The following is a 24,173-nucleotide window of genomic DNA, read 5'->3' as shown; positions in this document are numbered from 1 at the left end:
GTTCAGGTATAGTGCCCATTCGTGTGTAAAAACTCATTCATCCTTGTAATTTTGTTATTATTTTCTTCGTATTTGCCTAATTATTCTAGAGGACAAGATTTGGATGAGATACCATTATCATGGATAAGGTTTAAAGGGAGGTTGTCCCAAATGTATGATTAGTGTAAAGGTTCTCCTCTAATGATGGAGCAATGATTTTCTTTAGTGCTAGTTGTGCATAAAATTATAGGTTTGATAAATAGCTATGCATAGACATAAGCTGCGATAAAATCACATAAATTTGTTTGCTTATTCATAGCTTATATACCTTCACAATTTTTATTAATTATTATGCTTTTCTAACCAGTTATTAATTGAGCTTTAAGTTTGAAGGTAAGTAATTGAGTGGATTAGAGAGAGAAACTCCAGAAATTCCGTTAGAGAGAGAAACCCCATAGAAATTCAAATTTTTGCTTTCCGATTTTCGTTCCTGCTTCTTAGGAAGGACACTGGAGGATGGCGGCGGATAGTCGCCGGCAAGCCCTGTCTCCGGCGACTAGATCTCCGTCCTTTATTGGCAATTCGAAGATTAATTAAGCTAAATATAAACGAGGTATTGTCGTCCAAACAATACTTGGATGATCGTTTGAAGAAGTCGCATGGACCGTTGGTGATTAAAGATGTTTCAGAAGAAGTGCCTAAGAACAATATTCATGTGGAAGGCAAAGGCAAAGGATTGGATGAATATGGAATGAATATTACTCCAGGTATTGATGAAGTTTTTTCTGATACAAAATCAATGGATCCCGATGCTTCCTCTTCCGGGATGAAAATCTTCATTAACAGATTTATGAATTCAAATATAAACTCGGGAAGCAATGAGTTAAAGGCGAATTCATTGAATTTGGATAACAATAATATTCAATCCGTGGTGAATAGTAATAACCGAACGAATGTTGATAAGGTGATTGCTAAAATGCCGAATACTACTGATAGTATTGGCAACATTAATCCTTGGAGTAAAAAGCCGTATATCAAAATTGATTTTAAAGAAGATGAAATGTTTTTTTTCTGATGATGGCAAAGCAGTAAGGCTGGATGAAGAAATGGAAATTAAGAATTCAAATAAACTATTGAATTCTGTGGTAATAAAGGTGTTTGGAAGAGAACTTGCTTCTCATTTGGTAGCTTGGGAAATCAGAAAGCAATGGAATCACTTGGGCCAATTTCATTTTACCACTTTAGGAAGAGGGTGGTTCTTATGTTCTTTTCAATCGGAGGAGATGATGGAAGCAGCTCTTTCAGTAGGACCATGTTTCATTAATGGACACATTGTGGGAACGGAGAAGTGGTCCACAAACATTTCTACTTTATCAATGAAGGGTCTAACCTCTCCCATATGGGTTAGAATGCCTAACTTGCCTTTGCAATGTTGGGATGAAGTTAACATAGCAAGGATTGCTTCTAGAATTGGTATCCCATTAATGATGGATGGGAATTTATTCCAATGGGGAAGGAGGGAGTTTGCTAGAGTTTGTGTACGGGTGAAGCTTGATCAACCTCTTCCTTTGGGAATTTGGGTGGATAGCATTTTGGGGAGGTTCTTTCAAAAAGTTGAATATGAGAAAGTGGCCAACCTTTGCTTCGAATGTGGTTTGATTGGGCACTTGAAGGAAGAATGTGAAAAAAGCAGAAGCAAATCCAGTGAAGGGAAGATTGTTGACAGTAACAATAAAGAAGTTGCTGAAGGAAGAATTGTGCAAGATAAAGTTGATGAACCATCATATGGTCCTTGGATACTCGTTAACAACAAGAAAGGTAGATGGCATGTTCAAAGAAGCAATGTGGTGAAATACAGCAAAGATATATATGTTAAGAAGAATGGAAATTTAATAATAGCTCAGAAAGGTGGTTCGGGTGGAGATGAAGCGAGGAAAGACTCGGCTCTCACAGTGATAGCTGAAATGGGTATTGAAGAACAACTAGAAGATGGAGAATTGGTTTCAGAAACAGATCAACAAAATGATACAAAGTTTGGAGCTGATGCTGTGGATAAAGAAGATTTTTCAGTAAATGGCAAGGAAGATCATGAAGCTGCTATGAGTAAGACCTCTGTTTCTGTTATTCCCAACATATCAAATTCTGTTAATAAATTTGATATTCTGAATTCGGTCAGTGTTAATTTGTTAAATGAAGAAATGTTAGATGTGGATAATTGTATGGAAAAAAATAAAGGAACCGGTGATGATATTAGAATGAGGTCAAACATAGTTGAAAATGTTGACAGAAACAATTCTAGTAGTACTTTGGGAAGAGATAAATGTTCTAACGGTGAGTCTAATAAGATGAAATTAGCTAAAGAGCTGAAATCTCTTGGCCTTATAAAGAACATTCCGAGAGGGAGGAGTTTTGATGGTGGTGGTAATAGAAAGAAAGAAGGGGTGGCATCCCCTAGATTGTATCAATGAACTCCATAACTTTTTGGAATTATAGAGGGGCGAAGAAGAAAGAGCCCACTCTATATCTTAAGGAGGTGATTAAAGACCATGGTATTTTGTTTGTGGGATTGATGGAAACTAAGATCAATGCTTTTGATAAAGTTTCCTTTGAGAATATTATGGGAGCTGATTGGGATTTCTATCTCATTCCTTCTAATGAACTTTCTGGAGGTATAATGGTGTTGTGGAGATCTGATTTAGCTTCTTTCTCGGTTTTAAAGGAAGAAAATCAGTGTATTATTGGAGATCTCAATGTCTTCAATAAAGGGGTGTGGATGATTGCTACCATCTAGGGTAACAAGGAAGTTGTAAAAAGGAGAGAGTTATGGAGGAGTTTATACGAGGTTTCCAATAGAAAGGTTCCTTTCATTGTTGGGGGAGACTTTAATTGCATCCTATCTCAAGAAGAGAAGAAAGGTGGAAGAAAATTTGCTTTTTCTCATGTCCCAAAGAGATGGCTGATTTCTTAAATATGAGTGACCTTCATGATGTGGGTTTTGTTGGTCAAAGATTCACATGGTGTAACAATAAATCAGGTGGAGATCGTATTCTTGAAAGACTGGACAGATGTTTGCTTAACTCTATAGCCATCAATAGAGTTAATGTAGCTGTGGTTAGACACCTTTCTAGAGTTGCTTCGGATCACTGTCCTATAGTCTTGAAGATTTTTGATAATTCTTATAAAAAGAATGGGATGCTTAAATTTGAAGATCTGTGGATTTCTTACAAAGCTTCGTCTCTCATTATTGCAAGAGTTTGGAGGAAGCCATTCCAAGGTAGTGATATGGAGATTCTCAATAAGAAGTGTAAGAAAGCTTTGAAGGATTTGTTTTATTGGAGAAAGGCAAGGGTTAGGGACTTTTCTTTGGAAAAGGAGAAATTAAAAGAAGAAATCTCACTGATTCAAGAAGAAGAGGCTTCGGTTGGATGGCTTACTGATGAAAAGCTTTGGATGCTGAGATCAAAATTTAAAGAGCTTAATTCAGTACTTTCACGACTTAATACATGGTGGAGGCAAAGAGCAAAGGCCTAAGTGGATAGAAGAAGGTGATACTAATTCTAAATTTTTTCATTATTTTGCCAACACAAGAAGAAATGGGAAAAGGATTTCTCAAAATAAAGTTGCTGATGGTGTGATCGCTCAAGATCCCGAAGAGATGCATAACAAGGATTAGGGACTTTTCTTTGGAAAAGGAGAAATTAAAAGAAGAAATCTCACTGATTCAAGAAGAAGAGGCTTCGGTTGGATGGCTTACTGATGAAAAGCTTTGGATGCTGAGATCAAAATTTAAAGAGCTTAATTCAGTACTTTCACGACTTAATACATGGTGGAGGCAAAGAGCAAAGGCTAAGTGGATAGAAGAAGGTGATACTAATTCTAAATTTTTTCATTATTTTGCCAACACAAGAATAAATGGAAAAAGGATTTCTCAAAATAAAGTTGCTGATGGTGTGATCACTCAATATCCCGAAGAGATGCATAAGGTGTTTTTCTAGTTTTTCCAAAACAAATGGAAACAAAGGACTGCTGCACTGATAATTGGCCCAAACAGATAGCTATTCTGGATGATGCTGATAGAAGAATCTTGGAGAATCAAATCTCATATATGGAAATTCTGGATGTTATCAAAGGACTCGGCAACAACAAATCTCCTGGACCTGATGGTATTATGTATTCTTTTCTTAAAAATTACTGGAGCATTATTGGTATTTATGTTTGTAAAGCTGTTAGAGAGTTTTTTTATTCAGGAAAGATGTGTAGTAATTGGAAAGAAACTCTTATTGTCTTGATACCAAAAATTTCTAATCCTTTATCTCCAGAAGGTTTTCGTCCTATCAACTTGTGCAACTCCATTTATAAAGTAGTTGATAAGGTTTTACTGAACAGGCTTTTGATGGTTATTCCAAAAGTTATTTTAGAGGAGCAGGTAGCTTTCTTGAAGGGGAGAAGCATTTCCGATCAGTTATTGCTGGCACAGGAATTGGTCAATAAAATAAGGATCTCTAAATCTAAAGAAGGTTTGGTGGCCATCAAACTAGATATGGAGCAAGCCTATGATAGCATGAGTTGGAATACTCTTGAGGAGATGATGAGAAGGCTGGGTTTTCTCGTGAGATTCATGAAGCTAATCATGGAATGCATTGTGGAGCCTAGATTTTCAATTATCATAAATGGAGGCTTATCCAAGTGGATTGAGAGGAGGAGTGGTTTCCGTCAGGGATGTCCATTATCCCCTTTTCTTTTTATCATTTGTCCCCAATTATTAACTAATGTCCTTTCTCAGGAGGGGAAGGAATTAGGCATTAAAGTTGCCTCTAGAGGTAAGAAGATATCTCATTTGCTTTATGTAGATGATGTCCTGTTATTGTCTGATGCTAAGATTAAAAGCATTAAGGAGTTGAAGATCATTTTGAGCAATTGCTATGGATGGACTCGACAAAAATTGAACCTCAAAAAATCTGCCATGATTATTAGCAAGAATGTTGAGAGAAGAAGGAAGAAGAAAATTGCAAGGATCTTGAATATCAAGGTGGTAGAGGAGCTTGAATATCTGGGAACAAAATTGGCCTTAAGAAGATTGAAAAAGTCAGATTTTCAATTTCTATTGGATAAATCTTAGAGGATTTTAAATGCTTGGGGAAATAGATATATTTCTCTAGTTGGAAAACTAGTGCTTGCCAATTTAGTTTTTTGTAAGCTACCATTATATTTAATTTCTCATTCCATTATTCCTATTAGTGTGCTGAGGGAATTTGAGAAATACTGCAGAAGTTTCATCTGGAATAATTAAGATGGAAAACAGGGGTTGCACTATGTAGCTTGGGAAGATCTTTGCAAACCAAGAGCATCCGGTGGCTGGGGTATCCATTCAGCTATTAGCAGTATTCAAACTCTAAGAGCTAAATTCTCATGGAATCTGATTATCAACCCAGACTCCTTATTAAATAGAAACCTCGTGATCAAATACGGTGAAGACTGGTGGAAGAAAGATGTTATTAAAGGAGGTTCTTCGGCATGGAAGATTATTTCTAGTGGTTGGAAATCCTTGAGAAACATTAGCAGATGGAATGTGGTGAAAGGATCTCATATTGATGTATTGAAGGATGTATGGATTTTTTATAAAAGCCTACTCAAATGGCCAACATTTGCAGCTCCATTCGAACAGGATAACATCACTCTGGATTATTTCATTCTTGAAGGAAGATTGAACATTGATAAACTTCTTCTTTATTTCAGTGAAGACTTGGTTAATGTCATTAGTAACATTCAAATACATCAAGAAGAAGAGGAAGATTTTATGGATCTTAAATATAAGTTCTCTGGAAAAACGATTGCTGCATTGATTAAAGAAGAGAAGGTGAGGATGGATGAGGGAAATTCTTACTTATGGATTCATAAGATGAAACTGTATGCAAGGGTTGAATTATTCACTTGGAGGCTTTGCAAAAAAGCTATTCCAACAGCAAATTTTCTGATGAAATGGAGAATTTCTAATAATAATATGTGTCCTAGAGGATGTGGAGAAGTGGAGGATCTAGACCATGTAACTACTAAATGTCCAAAGTTGGTTAGAATTATTTGCACTCTGCGGGATTGGGGTTTTCATATTCCATTCTTTGAATCTTTTCAGCAATGTATGAATGAGTTACAATTATTGTATGAGAAGAATCCGTTGATGGTAAAAATTTATTTTACCATGTTATGGATTTTATGGAATGATAGGAATAAAACAAGGCATGGTAAGAAAGAAGACAGTGAATCCGTTTTGGCTGCAAATGTGATTAGCATTATGGCGCTGGATAAAAAACATAAAGTGCTCTAGAAAAACTGGGATGCTATTCAATCCAATGGATTGTCTACAGATTTTTGGCATCCTCCACCACCCGAGTGGTACAAGATTAACATTGACGCTGCATTGAGGAGCAACTATGGAGCGGGCATTGGAGGAATTGTTAGAGACCATAAAGGAAGATTTGTTCATGCTTTTGGTCTCTATGGAATGCATTGGGATATAGCACAACTGGAACTTTATTCTTTCAACTCTTTAAAAGATCTATTGAATAATTGTTTGGATAATGCCAAAGGTGTTATCATAGAGGAAGACAATAAGAATGTTATTCAATTTCTTCTCAACATGTACAGCAAATGAAATAAGAAAATTGGAGACATTGGAGATGAAGACTTCTTCGGTTTAAGGTATGGGAATAATGTCATTTTTAAATGTATTGGTAGGAAGTGTAATAGGATAGCTGATTTTTGTGCTAACCTATCATTTTCTTATGATTTTATTTGGGACATTTTTTTGTGAGAACTCTCCCTTCCTCCTTTGTTAAGCTTGTTAAGAAGCAATGTTGTTTGGAGAAAGCTCTCTATTAGTTTGTATCTAGGCTTTGGCTTCTTCTTTTCTAGTTAAATGTTGTTTGCATTTCCTTCAATAAAAAAACCAGTTATTAATTTGCATCAAATTTTATCATGAAACTAAAATATTTCATGGTGGTTCAAAAATAACCTTAAAAGCCTAATTCACGCCTATCTTCGACATGTGTATACATATAAATAAAATCAACTGTTGGATTGACCCTAGAGCATGGTAGTGAAGACATAGTAGATAAGTGATTTAGCCTTTGTATATGCATGATGAACCAATAGTGATTGATATATTTGTAAGGATCATATTATCCATTATAAGGGTCTATTGCAAGCAACTTGAAATGGGATATTAGGAGAATGACATTGGTCAAAGGTGAATATTCTTAAAAGGAAGGGCAAAGAATAAATTAATTCATGTAACACCTCAATATCTACATTTAAAGAATTATACCATTTATATTCTCTAATTAATCTACTAGTGCAGATAATTTCATTTTTGTATCAATTAAACTAACAAAATATATCAAGTCATTTATCGACACACACATCACTATTCAAAATCCATATACAATAACCAAAACTTCATTATAGAATATTCATCTATTACAAACTCTCTGATTACAAAAGAATAATAAAAAAATACAAAAGAATAAACTAAACTTGAAATCTTACTATGGTCAATCTCTCAGCTAGTACCGTTTTAAACTTGAAAATCAATCAAATCCACATAATGAGCATACAACCTAACAAGCAACCAGAACTCTTTAATGCATTTAATGCAAGATATTAAGAATCAATATGTAGGCTCAACTCAATCAATATAAAATCAATATTCATCAGTATAAAATAAACAATCAGTATTAATATATCAATAAAAATTTAATATGACTAGTAAAATAAAAACATCTTAAAAAGCATAGGAATCCAACAAAAATTCAATAAAAGTCTATAAAGAAATGATAGGTGTCATATAGTAAAGTATATATAAATTGTCTATCTATTGTATTCATACCATGGTTACATCATATGTTTTCTATCAATGATCATGCCAGTGTACTATATTAATATGTCTATCAATATCTATGAGTATATCTATCATATGCTATGTCATGTTGTATCGATTTCAATGCTAACTCAATAAGTTCTATACTAGTTCCATCTATCAATAAATTCAATATATTATCATATAAATACAATCATGAATGTAATTATAAGTAGTAAAGCATGAGATTAAACATTAATGAGGTATTTTCATTCTTTTATATGTCATCCATGAATCACATTAATTATTCATTATATCATTAATTAATCATCATTACATGTGATTTTCAATAATCAATAAAAAGTCATCACCTTCAGATCGTCGGCATAACCCACTCAATCAATTACAAGCTAACATCAAGATTATGCCATAAACCTTTTATTTTAAGAAAATCCCATCGGACTACCCTCATGTGTAATGTATTATATTTTAAGATTAAACTCATATTAATTATAGTATTAATAGATAGCCTTCCTTGCTTACAGGTACATGCTATGTTCATTTTTAATGTGATGCCTCCAGGTTCAACATATGGATTGACCTATTTTGACCCGATTGAAAAAATGTAAATATTTAAAATTTTGAGTTGAACCCATTTGCATGCATTTGAAAGTATTTTAATGCTTGAGAAAGGTTGCAAGTGTTTTAGAATGAGTCTCAAGGGTCTAAAGCAAATTTTAGAAAAATCTAAAAAAAGTTATTAATTTAGCGCCCATATATTGAGTGTTTGAGCACCGTGGTGCCACAACAGCTCCAAGGTGTGAAATAGTAACATTTCAATGCTGTAGACTCAAGTTTTTATAAAATGAACTAGCGCCTTAGCGCTTCAATGGTAGCGCTGCAGCACTAGGCCACTAATCATACTTCAAATATAAAATAAAACCATTATTTCATTATTCATTTGAGAGATGGCAGCCGCAAGAAAAGAGTTTGGGAAGGAAAAGAAGGGTTTTTGAGTAGCTTCAAATCATTTTTAGTCATCGACCAATTGAAAAAGCTATTCGGATCAACATAGATCATATTATGCTTATGTTAGTTTTCAAAAATATAAAGTTTTTCTATTTTTTTATTAAATTTCTAATTCCATTACTAAAAATGAGGATAACTTTGCACTGAAATACTTTCACCTCATAATTTTTTAGATATTATAGATATTGAGATTCTTAACTATTATTATACTTTTATGAAAAATTTCCACCTAAAAATTTAGAAAGTATACAGTTTTTATTTAATAAAAAATAATCTAGACTCTAAAAAATAGTGATGTAGTACAATTAAATTATTTAAAAATATTTTGCACAATCTCTTATAATTTGGTTATATTTTGAAATTGTAATTTTTTTAGTAAGAATGTCTATTGCTTACCTTTATAAAAAATTGTACAATTTTGGCATGAGCTAAATTATGCTTTAACTATTACAATGTGATGAATATGGCTATCAAAATTGGGTCATGCGTTAGGTTCGGTACAACCCAGAATTAACCCGACACTATTTTTCCTGACCCGAACCTAACCCATTTTTAAATATGAGTTGGTTTTTAGACCAGAACTCGTTCCGCCTTGGATTTAGGTCAACCTGAACCTGACCTGCAACATTTTAATCTGAAGAATGATGGGAGTTTGCTCGCTGCACTCGGTCTTTAGCTCCTTTGCTGCTATTCGACTTCATCCCTTGAACGACATTCCCTTTCGGTCGGATCGGAAGTTATAACATTTTGATCGGAAGCAACGATAGGAGTTTGCTGTTGTTCAACACTTCGACTCTACTCCTTTGATGGAATTCCCTTCCGGTTATATGGGAGGTCATCGATGGCTCCTTCGATATTATTTGACTTCGCTCCTTGGACAACGTTCAATTTTGTTTGGATCATAAGCTGCAACATTTTCATCAGAAGCAATGACGAGAGTACGCTAATGTTCAACTTCACACATTGGATGACATTCCCTTCCAGTTTGATCGAAAGTTGTAACATTTTGATTGGAAGTCATGATGCGAGATCATTATCATTAGACTTTGCTCCTTGGATGACATTCCCTTCCAGTCGAATGGGAGTTCACTCAAGTTGTTGTTTGACTTTGCTAGCTGTGAAGTATTCCGGGTCAAAATTGGGCCAATTTTGGGTTTTTCGGTGAACCCGAACCCCAATAGAAATTCAAAATGGATAAAAAATTAGGACCCAAACCATACCCATTTCTAGTTCGAGTTGACCTGAACCAAAAATTTTCATGTCAAATTTTCAGGTCGTGTCAAATATTGACACCCCTAGTGATGAAATATGTTCTTATGTGATTAAAAAATATCGATTAGGAGATATAAAGGATACAAATCAATTGATAATTTGTCTGTGATTTAGAATATTCTAGTGCCTATAAGGCCATTAAGCCATATTATTATGCCTACGAACTTGTTCTGTTGCTATAAGCACAAAGGAAGTCATAAATGTTCAGAATCCTCTAAGATTCTATCTAGGATTGAGAAAAATTAATATGAATTTTAGTATATTTACCTACTCAAAATTATTTATTTGAATTTAGATAACTCATGTGCTCTTATTAATTAATTTTAGTATAATTATTGATTATACTGCTCTTTAAAAATGATTGAAATTTTTTTAATCAAAGAAATATTTTGAAATTTAGATTGATATTTGTAGCTTGCTTAGCTGTTGTAGCTCACCACAGTTTTTTTTTTTATTTTCATGTCCTGGAAAAAGGAATGAGCCAATTGATTAGCAGTTTAGGATTTGATCTGAATTTATAAGTATTTCTCTATTTTAATTTTTATACAGTCATGACTATTTTTTTTTAGTATTTTGCTCTATAATATATATTATAGCCATGTGTTGTAGTGTAGATCTTGTATATATCATTTTGATGAAATGAAAAAAAAAAAAGATTTTTTAGATGAGTTTATATTCATTACTCTGAATATTTTAGTAGCTCTATAATATGTTATTTATTTGAAATGAAATTTGGAACATAATCTAAAACTAGCACTTAGGAGTTATCACAACTCAACATGATAGGGCTTATCCCATTAGGTTGGGTTGTGATAAGATTTTTTGGTATCAGAGTAATAGTTTTGAAATGAGTTGTAAAATAGAGTTATAAAAATTTATCTATAGATCAAGTGGGGTAGTTTTGAGTTTATCTAGTTATTCGTTATTCTTTATTTCATGTGTATGTATGTTCAATTGCATATTATATATAAGTATGGATCCCCATATCCATATATGATAGATCGATAGAGTGTCAGTTAGACAACTCCTATATATAGTAATGCTCTAATAGTTGGTACTTAGATAGTTTTGAAGTTTGCTGGTCTGATAGCCTGGATAATGGGTAAGGCTATAAAGCAGGGTTCCTGCTGTGAGATTTAATGAGGTAGATTTACATATGTATATATTATTAAGATTGAATCCATTGAGGTTTGAGAGTGTTGTTTATCCTAGGGTAGCAAGGGACTTATTGAGGAGGCTAGTGAAGATATTTGATTGTATGTAGTGTCCACTTGAGAGGACCGTATCGCTAGCTATCTTTTTATTAGGTACTGAGGCAAAATGTTGGTGGATAGGTTAGCAGTTAGGGGAGCATAAACTCTTTGATTAGTTAGGAGGAGTTCTCTGATGTGTTGTGAGCTTGATTTATACCACCTTCTATAAGATAGTATATGGAGTAGACTTTCTTGAGACTTGTTCTATGGAGCAAGACTATGATGTAGTATTACTCAGAGTTTACTATTTTGCCAAATATGATCTTCATCTGATTAGTACTCCCACATATAATTACTATAATTTTTTTAGATTACTTTAGGATAATTTGAAATATAAACTTATACCACTTCATGTTTTCTTATTTCTTTGAGCTTGTTGAGAGAGCTCATTTGATAGAGAATGATTAAATAGCTACTTAGCACTGATAAACTCCTAACAATAAGAGATATAGTGGCAAATTATCTAGTAGTTGATTTTCTAGGAAGAAGAGTATATTCATACTTAAAGAGTATAGGAAAGGTGCATAGTCTTTGTTTGTGGCAGCTCTGAGTACGGACAATGTTGCTAATTATGGGAGTTTTATCTATAGGGTACATATGTACAAGAGTTATGGAAGATATAACTTTGGTTAATACTATTAAGAGACTTGCCAATGTTTTAGATGTGGATAGGTGGGATAAGGATGGTTGAGTTCCCACAAGTAGCGTTTGATTGAAAATTTGAGCCTAAATATGAGAGTTATGTTAGATCAAAAAGGAGACCAAGGGTAGTTACACTATACTTTATTTGAGGGATCATTTCCTAGAGGCAGTGGATCTGGTTCTATAACATTCTCAATAAAAATTAGACCATATTGTCAGAGACAACTTAGTGGTATATTGCTCTAGTTTCAATTCAACCTTGTGTGCATAGTTTAACTAAGCAGAAGGCTTAAGATGCCCTAGATGTTGTGAAAGGTAAAGTTTATAGTTTTAAGCACTCTTGCCAATTTTTATTTGATTCCATACCCAGTTATTCATTTATTTTGAGCATTTCTTTGATTTACTGCACTTATCATTAATTTTACTACTTGATTCTCTTTTTATTATCTTATTGACTGGTGATGGTATGATAGTCAATAGGATCTATTTTTGTGATATTAAGATTTCTAATAAAAAGTGAAAGTCTAATTTGATTTTATTACCCATTTCTATATTTGATATCATTTCAGGTATAGACTGGTTGAGTTGATATGAAGCACATAATGATTACTTAAAAAAGTGAGTTGCTTTATTTCTAGTCAGTGAGAGTTATGTATCTTAGGAAGTTAGTGAAATTTTTTCTTATTTGATTTATGCTATATAAGTAGATATATTGTGAAAGAATGGTTGCATGGTGGCATTAGTTTGTAATAGGAGTATAGATTATAATCCTCTTTTTGAAGTCCCAACAGTACATGAATTTATGGATGTATTTTTTTGAGAAGTTAGTCAGTTTCCCTCCAAGCGGAGACATAGAGTTTTGTATTAATGTATTTTTGGGTACGTCCCCAATTTTTAAGGCTTCGTATAGGATGAGACATAAGGAGCTTCATAAGTTAATTGATCGAGGATTTGTTTGTCCAAGTGTATCTCCGTCAGGAGTATCTATTCCATTTATAAAGAAAAATGATGGTATGATGTGCTTGTACGTTGATTATGGGGAGTTGAAAAAGTCACTATCATGAATAAGTATCCTCTACCATAAATTGATGATCTATTTGGCTATCTTAATAAAACTTCAATATTTTTGAAGATTAACTTGTGATTTGAATATTATCAAGTGAAGGTGAGAGGGTTTGATATGATGAAGACTAATTTCAGTGTTAAATATGGATATTATGAGTTTTTAGTTATGTTATTTGGGTTGATGAGGCACCGGTTATTTTTGTGGATTTGTTGATCAAAGTGTTCAAAGATTTTCTGGATTAGTTTGTTATTATTTTCATAGATGATATTTTAGTTTAATCTATTTCTGAAGAAGATCATGCTAGACATCTGAGGATTATTTTTGAGACTCTCAGGTAGCATCAACTATATGTAAAATTCTACAAATATGAGTTTTGGGGTAGGATTATTTATTTTCTAGGGCACATGATGTGTAAAGCACATATTTTTATAGATATAAAAAAGTTTAGGCATCCATTGATTAGCTAAGTCTTACTACTATATTTAATGTACATAGTTTCTTGGGTATGGTTAGATATTACAATAAGTTTGTGATAGGATTTTTTTAGAGAGAGAGAGAGGTGCTCCATCCCAACACCGTAGCGCCACATGTTCATTCCATAGTCTTTTGTAGAAAAAAGAGCATCGGTATCGACACATCAAATTTCTTTGCCCCAACCAAAAACGCCCTAGAGCCGCTTGTTAAAAATCATATCGCCTCATCAGAATAGTTTAGAAATTTTAGACTTTTTAAATAAATTCATTTAAGAACTCTAGATTGTTACAATTCATATCCATCAATGGGAATTTCCTTGAAGAAGGCTTCAAAGCTAATCTCATAAAGGGCATCAATAAGATGTTGTTGATTCAAGTCCTTCAATAGTATTGGAAGATTATGTTTGGCTGAGTAGTAAGGGAATGATAAGTTATATTAAATATGTTTAATGGATCTTGATAAGGCTACATTGGAGAAGAAATAACAGCATGATGATTAGGGGACACTACATGGGTGGCATCAAGTTGATGTAATAGCCTATTATTTATTTTGGAGGTGGGAGAACTCCATTATGCTGTGATGATGCACTTTATTATCTAACCACTACAAGATGACGGCTTTGGGAGTAAGGCTCCATCAACCTGCACATATGATCCTCCAAATTTAGTTTTCGATAAACTTCACTATTTAGATTCTATTGTCCATGATTGAGTGATTGATTGATAGGCATTAGAAACATTTTTATAGCTTGTTGGGAATATTTCTCACAAATCTTGCCAAATCATTGTATGTAGAAAATTTCAGGTAGTGGAAAGATTTTATCTTCTTTGCTTTGTAAGACTATTCTATACATATTGATAAAGGAAGGTTGCAAGACACTATAATTTTTTATTTGAAATACTCAAAAAAGGAAAACAAACTATAAGATAACCTCAATAGAAATAGTACTCTATATAAGTAATATTATTTAAGTTCACTCTTTTTGGGGAAGAAATATTTATAAAGTTATTAAAATAGATTGATTTATTATATATACAGAAGAGACTATTGGAGAAATACTAGGGATGATAATAAAAGTTGGACAATAAAGGTTAAATGATGGCATCCAAGAGATAGTGGTCAAATAATTAATATTCAATAACAATGATGGAGAAATAAGGTGAAATGATAGTGGTTAGGTAAAAGTGGTTGGATGATGATGATTTCATGATGAAGGTTAGGCAATGATGTTATGGTTACAATAATCGAGCAATGATGGTTGTTGTCAACAACTGTTATCATCGATCATTAAGTAAGGTTTTTGAATTCTTTTGAACTCTAAGTCCTTTTGAAAATTAGCTCCAAAGTTCTCTTCACATGGAGAATGGGGTGGTACTATTTATAAACTGTTTTGGGGATATTTTCATAAATTTAGCCAAAATTGCAAAACACCCAATCAGATAACTAATGTTAATTCCATTAATTATAAACTATTTATTCACCATTTCAGTTTCCTAATAACCTCAGAATTAAGCAAACATAAGCATATTGGATTTCTCTAATCAGAAACTCATTTTGATTACAATTATACAAGATTCAAAAATCATTTGCATTCAAATAGGGTTATAATATTTTCAACCATGCTTCAAGTTCTTAATTCATGCTCATTTCGAGTTAGATAGGATCACATTTGATTTTATTGAGTTTATCTTATTAATAAGTTTAGTTCAACTATAGGTTTATTGAACTCAAAGTTCAAATCATATTGAAGATCATTTTTGAAATTTTCAATTCAAATATTTCATCAAGATTCACATTTGATCAAAAAGAATGTTGAATTTTCCAAAAAAAAAGAAGGGAATGTTTAATATTCACACTTAAATAAAATTTAATATTTTACATGCAAGACATTAATATGGTATAAAGGGTGTGTATACACTTATGCTAATAGGTTATTGCATTGAAAACCTATAAATTAAGTGGACTTGATGTCTCAAGGTTTTGTTGCCCACTATTAAATTTTGGAATGCAATATTATATAGCAGGCCTATGTTTAGACCTATTGTGTGAGGGAACACAAACTGATATAGTGAGTATCAATCTTAATAATCTTCAGATTTTTTATTTCTAGCATATAAATAATCGAGTAAAATAAAAACTGTGACACAAAATTTTCAAGCATGATAGGTGTAAAAAATCAAACTAATATAGTGAGTGTTAATCTCAATTATCTAAGAATTCTTTTTATCTATCACACATATGTAGTTTAAGTAAATTAAAAAGTGAGACTTGTGATTTTTCACATAAGAAAATCATATGGTCATGTGTTGTTGAATGGTTTTCACTAGTTTGAAAGCAGTTAAAAGATATCACCCATTCTCACACGAAAAAAATTGACATTAATGAAATTTAAAAGAATGTAAAGTTTGATTTAATATAATAATATCAACAATTTCAATGTAAAATGATGGCCTACGTGCCTAGAGTTAGGTAAAATGTAACCATTATAGAAGACAATGTTATTATCAATATTAAGTAAGACAATCGTGATATTGTTCAGGTTAGCAAAGACAACCACATGAGTTATGTTGGAAATAAATGTGATGCAAGAAATGATAGGATTTGTTTTACTAAAGATTGTTGAAGTGTATGTTTTATGATAGATGTCCATAACCAATTCTTATAAGATACAGTTGCAATGCAAATCTTTAAAGAGACTATTATGATGTAGGTCTTGAAGAATACGACTATGATGTTTCTTTTAAGGGATGTTATACTTCTGATTGGTACTTGATATCATCCTTTTGACACCAATTAATATTCCTTCCAAGTGCATCTACTTAACCTACTTAGGATTCTCTCTTAAGGAGATCACCTAGAGCTTGCCTATAATTTGACCCTCCCATAGTGCTTAGCTATCTTAGGCTTGATTTATTAAAATGGGATAGTAAAAAAAACATTTTCCTTTAGTATTCCCTTTACTTTTTGAAGATTTCATTTTGTAGTTTATTTCTCTAAAAATTCTTCTAAAGCAAGCTACTTAATATATTGCCTACCGGTCATCCTTAGTTCATGTCCAGCCAAACTCATAGATATAAAGTCAATCATATGGATGTTCTCTGAGTTCAAGAAATTTGATGTTACAAAACTGAATTTCTATAATCCAAACTCATCTCTGGCTTTGCCTTCTTTAGAGTCTTCCCTCTAAGAAATATAGCCGCTATTTCCCTCCCAACTATAAATTAACTAGTAAAATTAAAGAAGTGCTCAAGAATATATATATATATATATATATATATATATATATATGTTTTCCCCTTATACATCATCAAACTCATGCATCAGATATAACTCAATTCCCTATCCCTACCATTGCTCTCTCCATGTGTATTTATAACATTTTAAAATTTTATTGAACCCTCCACTCAACAACCTATCCTTCATGTGCCATCTCATGTTGGTAGGATTTCTTGACCACATCTTAAAATGCTTTTATACATCTATACATGAGAACACAAAGACACCTTAATTAGATGAGGACATTATTATTTGAATTAAGGGTTTATCAAACAAAATTTAATGCTTTATCAAATAAAATCATATAATTTTTATAGATTGGGGGGAAATGAAGGAGGATATATGAGCACAAATATTTTCAAAATAACTTAATGAATGCTTATATAATATTTTTGGGTAAGGGAGAAGTGTATCATTTCATTTTTCACCCATAATTAGAGATGCCCAATGCTAAAAAAATTTAATTATAGTTCAATCACATTATCAATCCTAAGTAGTCAAATTCTAGAAGTGGCCCAAAAGGTGTCGATCCATCACCAATGCATATATAAGCCTGCCATGTAGAATTCTAACCAAACTTGATACTACAACAATTCTATTGGATAAGGTCTACACAATAATATGAAATCTATGACTTAATCATATTTTACCTTATCCCAGTTGGATTATCTCAGTATTTGTCATGACCTAGCACAACAAAACCCATGTACCATACATGTTATATTATGTCAAATGTGCAACAGGTGATGCCCAAGATCTAATTTGAAGGAATTTTTTTTTTTAGCTTTTCATTTTTAATTTATTTGTATATAAATGACACATACATAGAGCCACTAAAATAATCAAAATACAATAACAAGATCATCAATATCCACTTGCTTGCACACATGTTTATAAGATTAAAATATTCATTTACACAATGACAATATATTCAATTCAATCACTACGTAAATCATTATGGTTTCAAAAAAATAACTGCTGACAAAAGACATACCTAAAACCAATTTGTCACTTTTATCTACTCAAACCATCCTTTCCCTTTTCTTGACATGTAATTAATAGACAAATAAACAAGGATGAGCAAAACTTGCTCGGTAGGTTATTTGATACCGACCCCAATTCTCAATATGACCATATACAATAAAGAAATATATACTATTTCATCATTACATTTGAAATAATAAAATAAGGTATATGCAAAGAAACCTTTACAACATAACGCACAACAGTGAAACTAAACATAAATTCTCAATATATCAATCATTTTACTGTATTGAATTTAGTGTCAATATAGATTCAATATGAAGGAATGCATCAATTTACAATATAAAAATAATTTAAACGAGCAACATTTCATCACATCTATCCCTTTAAACCTTTATACCTCTCAAGCATTGAGCATTCACATCATTACATCATATTAGCACCCCCCCCCCCCCCCCCCCCAAGACCTAATGCCTCCTAAGCACTTCAAATGTACAGTGTCATGCCCTTATGCCTCCCGATGTTACAAATATATAATATTAGGGCTTTATAACTCTCCTTGTGCATAACACCATTTATTTATTCAGTTGTTCATGTCCTTATCTCTCACCGATAATGATTACACATTTTTAGTCACATGAATAAATAAATATTCATATTTTTAATATGTATGAATAGTATGAACATTATGTGCAATATTTAATATAACACAACAACAATAACAACATCAAGCTTTTATCCCATTATGTGAGATCAGCTAGATGAATCCTTTTTCTCCATTGTGTCATGTTAATAGATAATTTCTCATTTAAATCTAATAAGAAATGGTCATTTCTAATATTTTCAAACCAAGTAATTTTAGGTCTACCTCTACCTTTCTTAACATAAGTCAAATCTAATATATCAAATTTCCTACGGGTCATCGCAAGGCGGCCATTTTATGTGACAAAAAAAATCTAAGGTGGCTCTTTCTAATCTTATCTTCCACTGGAGCTACTCTAACCTTTTCATATATATGCTCATTATGTAACCTGTCTCTAAGAGTAAATCCATCCATCCACTTGAGTCCTTATCTCTATAATACTTAACTTAATATTATGCTTCTCTTTTAATGGCCAACATTCTGCACCATAAAACATTGTAGGTCTCGCCACTATCTTATAGAATTTTCCCTTAAGTTTTTGGTGGACTTTTCAATCACACAATAAGACCGATGCATTCCTCCACTTCAACCATCTTACTTGAATTCTATTAATAATATCACCATCTATTTCACCATCACTCTGAACAATAGACCGAAGATATCTAAAGTTGTTTTGTTATTAATGACTTGATCGCTCAAAGTCACAAACCCACATTAGAACTATTACAACTAAAATTATACTTTATGTATTTGATTTTAGATCTACTCAAACGAAAACCTTTAGACTTTAAGGTTGACCTTCATAATTCAAGTATACCTCAACTCCCTCTTTTGTCTTATCAACAATAAAAATTTCTTTAGGCAAAAGCATGCACCAGGGAACATCCTCTTTCAAATATCTAGAAAGAACATCCATGACTAAAGCAAAAAGATACGGGCTTACGGCTGATCCTTGATGTAATCCATCTGAATTGGAAAATACTTGGTCAAACTGCCTTGTGTTTGAACACAAGTAACAGCTCCAACATACATATCCCTAATGACTTGAATATAGATATATTAATCATTTTTCATTTTTAGAACACTCTATATAACTTCTCTTGTAACTTTATCATATGCTTTCTCCATATAATATCTAACACAACACAAAAAACTTACATTTTCACTTCTATTAGTGTAAATACACTCATTAAAACACCTAAAATTTCATTTAGCTAAAAATATTAAGTGAAAATGTACGTTTTTCTTATTAACATGACTATAACACTCAACTCAATAACATCCCTAAAGTTTCATGATGAAAAGTTTTCCAATCTTCATAAATTTGATTTTGTATGAAATTTAATTAGATAAATTACCAAAACATTCACATGTACGACCTTAATTTAAAACTAGAGTAGGTTAATGATAACATACCTTGATACAGACTACTTTTCCAACTAGCTTGTCTAACGAAATTAACTATATGACCTCTAAATCCAACTTTCTTTCTCTTGGATTTTGTCCCTCTCTCTCTAATCAGCATCCCTCTCCAAGAGAAATGAAAATTCGGCAAGTGATTTTTTATATTATAAATTAAGCAGCCCTCTCCAAATAAAATGAATCCTTAATGATAATATAATATTTAAAAAATGTGGATTACAAATGTTTGCTCTTCCCTTAGAAATTACATGATTATAATACTTAGAGTATTGCTCATTCTCCCATTAAAGCTGGGACTGTTGGAGAAGTATTGATGAATACAGGATTTCTTGAAGACAATATTTGGATGATGTTAGTCAAGCTTCAAGTGGTAATGTGTCATTGAGCAAATTATAAGAGTTTGATGATGATAATAAAATGATAGTGGTCAGATGTTGATGAACAAATACAATAATGATCGAGTGAAAGTGATTTGTATACACAATCAGATGATGATGGTTATTGGTGGCAATTATCAGTGTCAAATGTTAATAAGAGCTTTAGACTTTGGATGACCATGAATTCACTCTTAAAATTTTCTTATGTCAAGATTCATACCTTATTGATGGGTTTTCAAGTGATGTATAAATATCAATTAATATATGGTTTCATTTTATTCATTTTTCTTTGCATATAAGAAAATTTTGTATCATAAAATAAAATCATTTGAACTAAACGTAGAGGCTTTCATTTCATTCATCTCAATTTTTAAGGAGTATTTTACATTGGAAAAGATAAATTAATCATAACTTATTTGCATTTATTATCATACATCAATGAATCATGTTATGCATATACAAAAGTGGAAATGATAAAAATCTTAAATTTCGACATTATTCAAATTTAGAAATGAGATTACTCACTTTAATATGTGTAAGTACTACTCATCAAATATGATTTATTGAACATCAATCCATTTAAATCAATCACAACATCCAAGTATAAGGCATGAAAAATAAAATTAGTTGAATTCCCTAATACTAAGAAACATCTTAAAATTCTTCATAAATTAATATCTTAAATTACTGTTAACTTTATGTTAATGTAGGTGAATCATTTACAACTTATTGAACACTTTTCTTCTTAAGTAAAAATTAAATTACTCTCTTAGTAAATTAATTAATATCTTGATTATTTTTAGTATGTTGATTAATTTATAATTTAATGATAAGCAAATAACGCTTATCTAAGAAAATATTGGTTTCTTATAATAAAATTATCTATATCATTGATAATTCTTCTCTTATAAAACTAAACCTAAATCATAACTTAAAAAAAAGGCATAAATTTGTTAACCCTAATTCACAAACCTCTAAAAGGAACCATTAAACACATTTTTGGAAAACCTATAATTGCACATAAAAAAATTTCATTTTAAGCATGACTTATAGAAACTTAGGGTTTTTATTAGATTTATGATTGCATGCAAATAAATAAAGTATTTCTTATTTATTAGGTTAATATTCCTTATAAAATTACTATTGAAAACCCTTAATCAATTCACCTACAACATCTTTTTATGTGCATTAGTGGCTATATATAAGGCTCCAAATTATTTTACGAAAATTGGAACAAATGCTAGGTTATAGTTTATCTTACATATTTGCAAGGAAAAGAAGGAAGAACAAATAATCTTGATGATAAGTCATGCTTAAAATTATTTATATAGTTTTTCTTGTCTTTGCTAGGGCTCTGGTCTCTGCTAGGGCTCCCGCCTTCGAGTTCCTGGCGGCCTGCCGGCTGGGGCTTTCGCTCCTTGGTGCTCCAGGGAAGTTTTCTTCCCTTGCCTCTTTTTCACGCGGTGTTCCTTTTGTCCGTTTTTATTTTGCTTCGGTGCTTCCGTTTTTCCTCTCTGAATGGTTGGGAAGCGGTTGTGCGATCCTGGATTTTTGGAGGGATCGTTCAAATCTAGGTCTTTTCTTGAGGATGGTGGTGTTACCGTCCCCGCTGCTAACTCTTGCTTGAACTTGAGGGATAGTTCTTCTAGTGGGAAGGATGTGGAGATGTTGAGTGATGATTATGAGGAATTGCTGATTGCTGAGCCTGAGTGTAATCCTTTGGTTGTTTGTGATGTGACCCTTAATGGTTATTCTCCTCCTGTGCAGTCGGATGAATTTCTTGTTGAGGTCCCAGTTAATTTAATCTCGTTTGATGATTTGGTTGGCCATGTGGGTGGCAGACCGGGTGATAGTGTTAGAATTCAAACTGATTGGCTTGTACTTTCTTCTCCTTCTTCTTCTGAAGCTGAAGAAGAGGTTATTTTACCTCAGAAAGGGCTCTTGCAAGATGATCATTTTTGGGTGGGTAAACGTTCAAAGTGGAAAGCCAAAAAATAATTCTTTTCTGGTGTGTTTGGAGGTTGCTGTGTTGGTAGTTTTTGTGTCCCCTCCTACTTGGTTTCATGTTGCCCTTTCTGGTTATGTCTTGAGTTGGCCTTGCGGATTTTGCTAGTGTTTTTTGGGCAATGATGGGGCACGGGCTCATCACTCTATATCCATGGCTAGTTGGCAATCTTCGGTGGTGGTTCTTATTAGTGGTGATGCGGTTGGTTGGCTTTTGGTGGAATTTAGCACTTTCACTCCTCTGGATGGTCCGTACCTGAATTTGGAGTGGTTGGTAGTCTGTGCCAATGCTGAGTCTGGTGGCCTTTATGCTTAGTTTTCTCCTCATTTGAGTGTCCATATGTAATCGTCTATTGTATCCAAATTTTTTTTGGACTTTTGATATTTTGGACTTATTGGATTAAGATTTTTATTTAAAAAAAAAAAAAACAAATAAACTTGACGATTTTCCTTCCTGATGCGGCTGCATGTGCTCAAAAACTCCATAATGTTTAATGCTCATGCTCACTTGGGTCTCCTCTTAGCACACTAAATCTCTTGGTCTTTCTCTTTCTTTTGCGCGAAGTCTCCTCTTAGCTCACTCAGTCTCTTGGTCTTTCTCTCTCTCTTTTACTTGATCATTCACTTGCCTTCCATCTCCTGCTCGCTCTCTCTCTCTCTCTCTCTCTCTCTCTCTCTCTCTCTCTCTCTCTCTCTCTCTCTCTCTCTCTCTTTCTCTTGCTCTTTTTGGCTCCTCTTTTTCTCCTTGCATATTAAAGGCGAACAACATACTTCTTTGATTTAAAAAATAGTTCACCTTTTATTTTTTATTTCTTATTTTCTTAATAATTATTCAATCTCATCTCATGAAAGTTTATCAACATAAATAAATAAAAAAATATTTATTTTGAGCAAATAAATTCAATATCAATAGCATGATTAAGTCTTAGATTATTCATAATATTTTTCTTAACTACAAATTCAATTTTTTATAAAAAAAAAAAAAAAAAAAAAACAAATAAACTTGACGATTTTTCTTCCTGATGCGGCTGCATGTGCTCAAAAGCTCCATAATGTTTAATGCTCATGCTCACTTGGGTCTCCATAAACTTTTATATAATGTTTAATGCTCATGCATGTCGCTCAATTGGACTCATTCGAATCCAAAATGAAACATTCTTGTTGAGAATTGTTATGATGAGATAACCCTTTCCAATCCGTGCAGAATTTTGAATTCATTTCAGCCTTCACAAAATTTTCAAGCAATATTATTATTTTTTTGAGTACTTTTCAGGGCTCATATTTATTTGGAATAAGATCTTGAAGGTTATAATCGCCTCGCTGGCACTAATTTGAATTTTCAAATGCCGAGACTCACGTGATGGCATCCGATCAAACAAATTATAAACATTTCTGGATATGACAAAAGCAACTCGTCCTTTTTTATAATAAAAAGACAAATTCAATTCCCTAAAAACCAAAAAAAGACCAACTCGTCCCAAGTAATCAATTATTTTATTAAAATATTAAAATATTAATTTTTTACGAAATTCCCGGCAGTAAATTGACAAATTTAACCTATATTTGATAAACTTTCTAAAATAATTTTTTTTACAAAATTTTTTAATTCAAAAAATTATTATATCAAAAAATTATTTTAAAAATTGAAAAAACTTAGAAAAACTTTATTAGAGTTTTCTAAATCATTTTTTTAGTATAAATTTTTTTATTTTTATACTAAAATATTATTTTATAAATCAATACGATAGCTATCTCAAACGAGATCTTAAATTTCATTTGAGACAATTTTTTTCTTTTTAAAATTACATTTTAGTATAATTTTTTTTTAAACATAATAAAAAATAGTTGTTAAAAGTTTTTCCAAACAAAATATTAAATTTAAAATCTCAAAAGTATTTAA

The 24,173-nt window shown here is 32.2% G+C and overlaps 2 protein-coding genes across 2 annotated transcripts; both read left to right on the top strand.

Annotated features, from left to right (window-relative positions):
* The first annotated feature begins 2,931 nt into the window (after positions 1 to 2,931).
* LOC110094508 lies at positions 2,932 to 3,510 on the top strand. Its single transcript, XM_020819756.1, has one exon. It carries the CDS (start codon positions 2,932 to 2,934, stop codon positions 3,508 to 3,510), a length of 579 nt encoding a protein of 192 aa, XP_020675415.1.
* A 478-nt stretch (positions 3,511 to 3,988) lies between these two features.
* On the top strand, positions 3,989 to 6,628 carry LOC110094507. Its single transcript, XM_020819755.1, has 4 exons — positions 3,989 to 4,142; positions 4,227 to 5,008; positions 5,282 to 6,113; positions 6,342 to 6,628. Exons 1-4 carry the CDS (start codon positions 3,989 to 3,991, stop codon positions 6,626 to 6,628), a joined length of 2,055 nt encoding a protein of 684 aa, XP_020675414.1.
* The last annotated feature ends 17,545 nt before the right edge of the window (positions 6,629 to 24,173 follow it).

Source organism: Dendrobium catenatum, unplaced genomic scaffold, assembly GCF_001605985.2.
Source record: "Dendrobium catenatum unplaced genomic scaffold, ASM160598v2 fragScaff_scaffold_542, whole genome shotgun sequence".
NCBI classification, from domain to species: domain Eukaryota; kingdom Viridiplantae; phylum Streptophyta; class Magnoliopsida; order Asparagales; family Orchidaceae; genus Dendrobium; species Dendrobium catenatum.
This window is presented reverse-complemented; position numbering and strand designations above follow the sequence as displayed.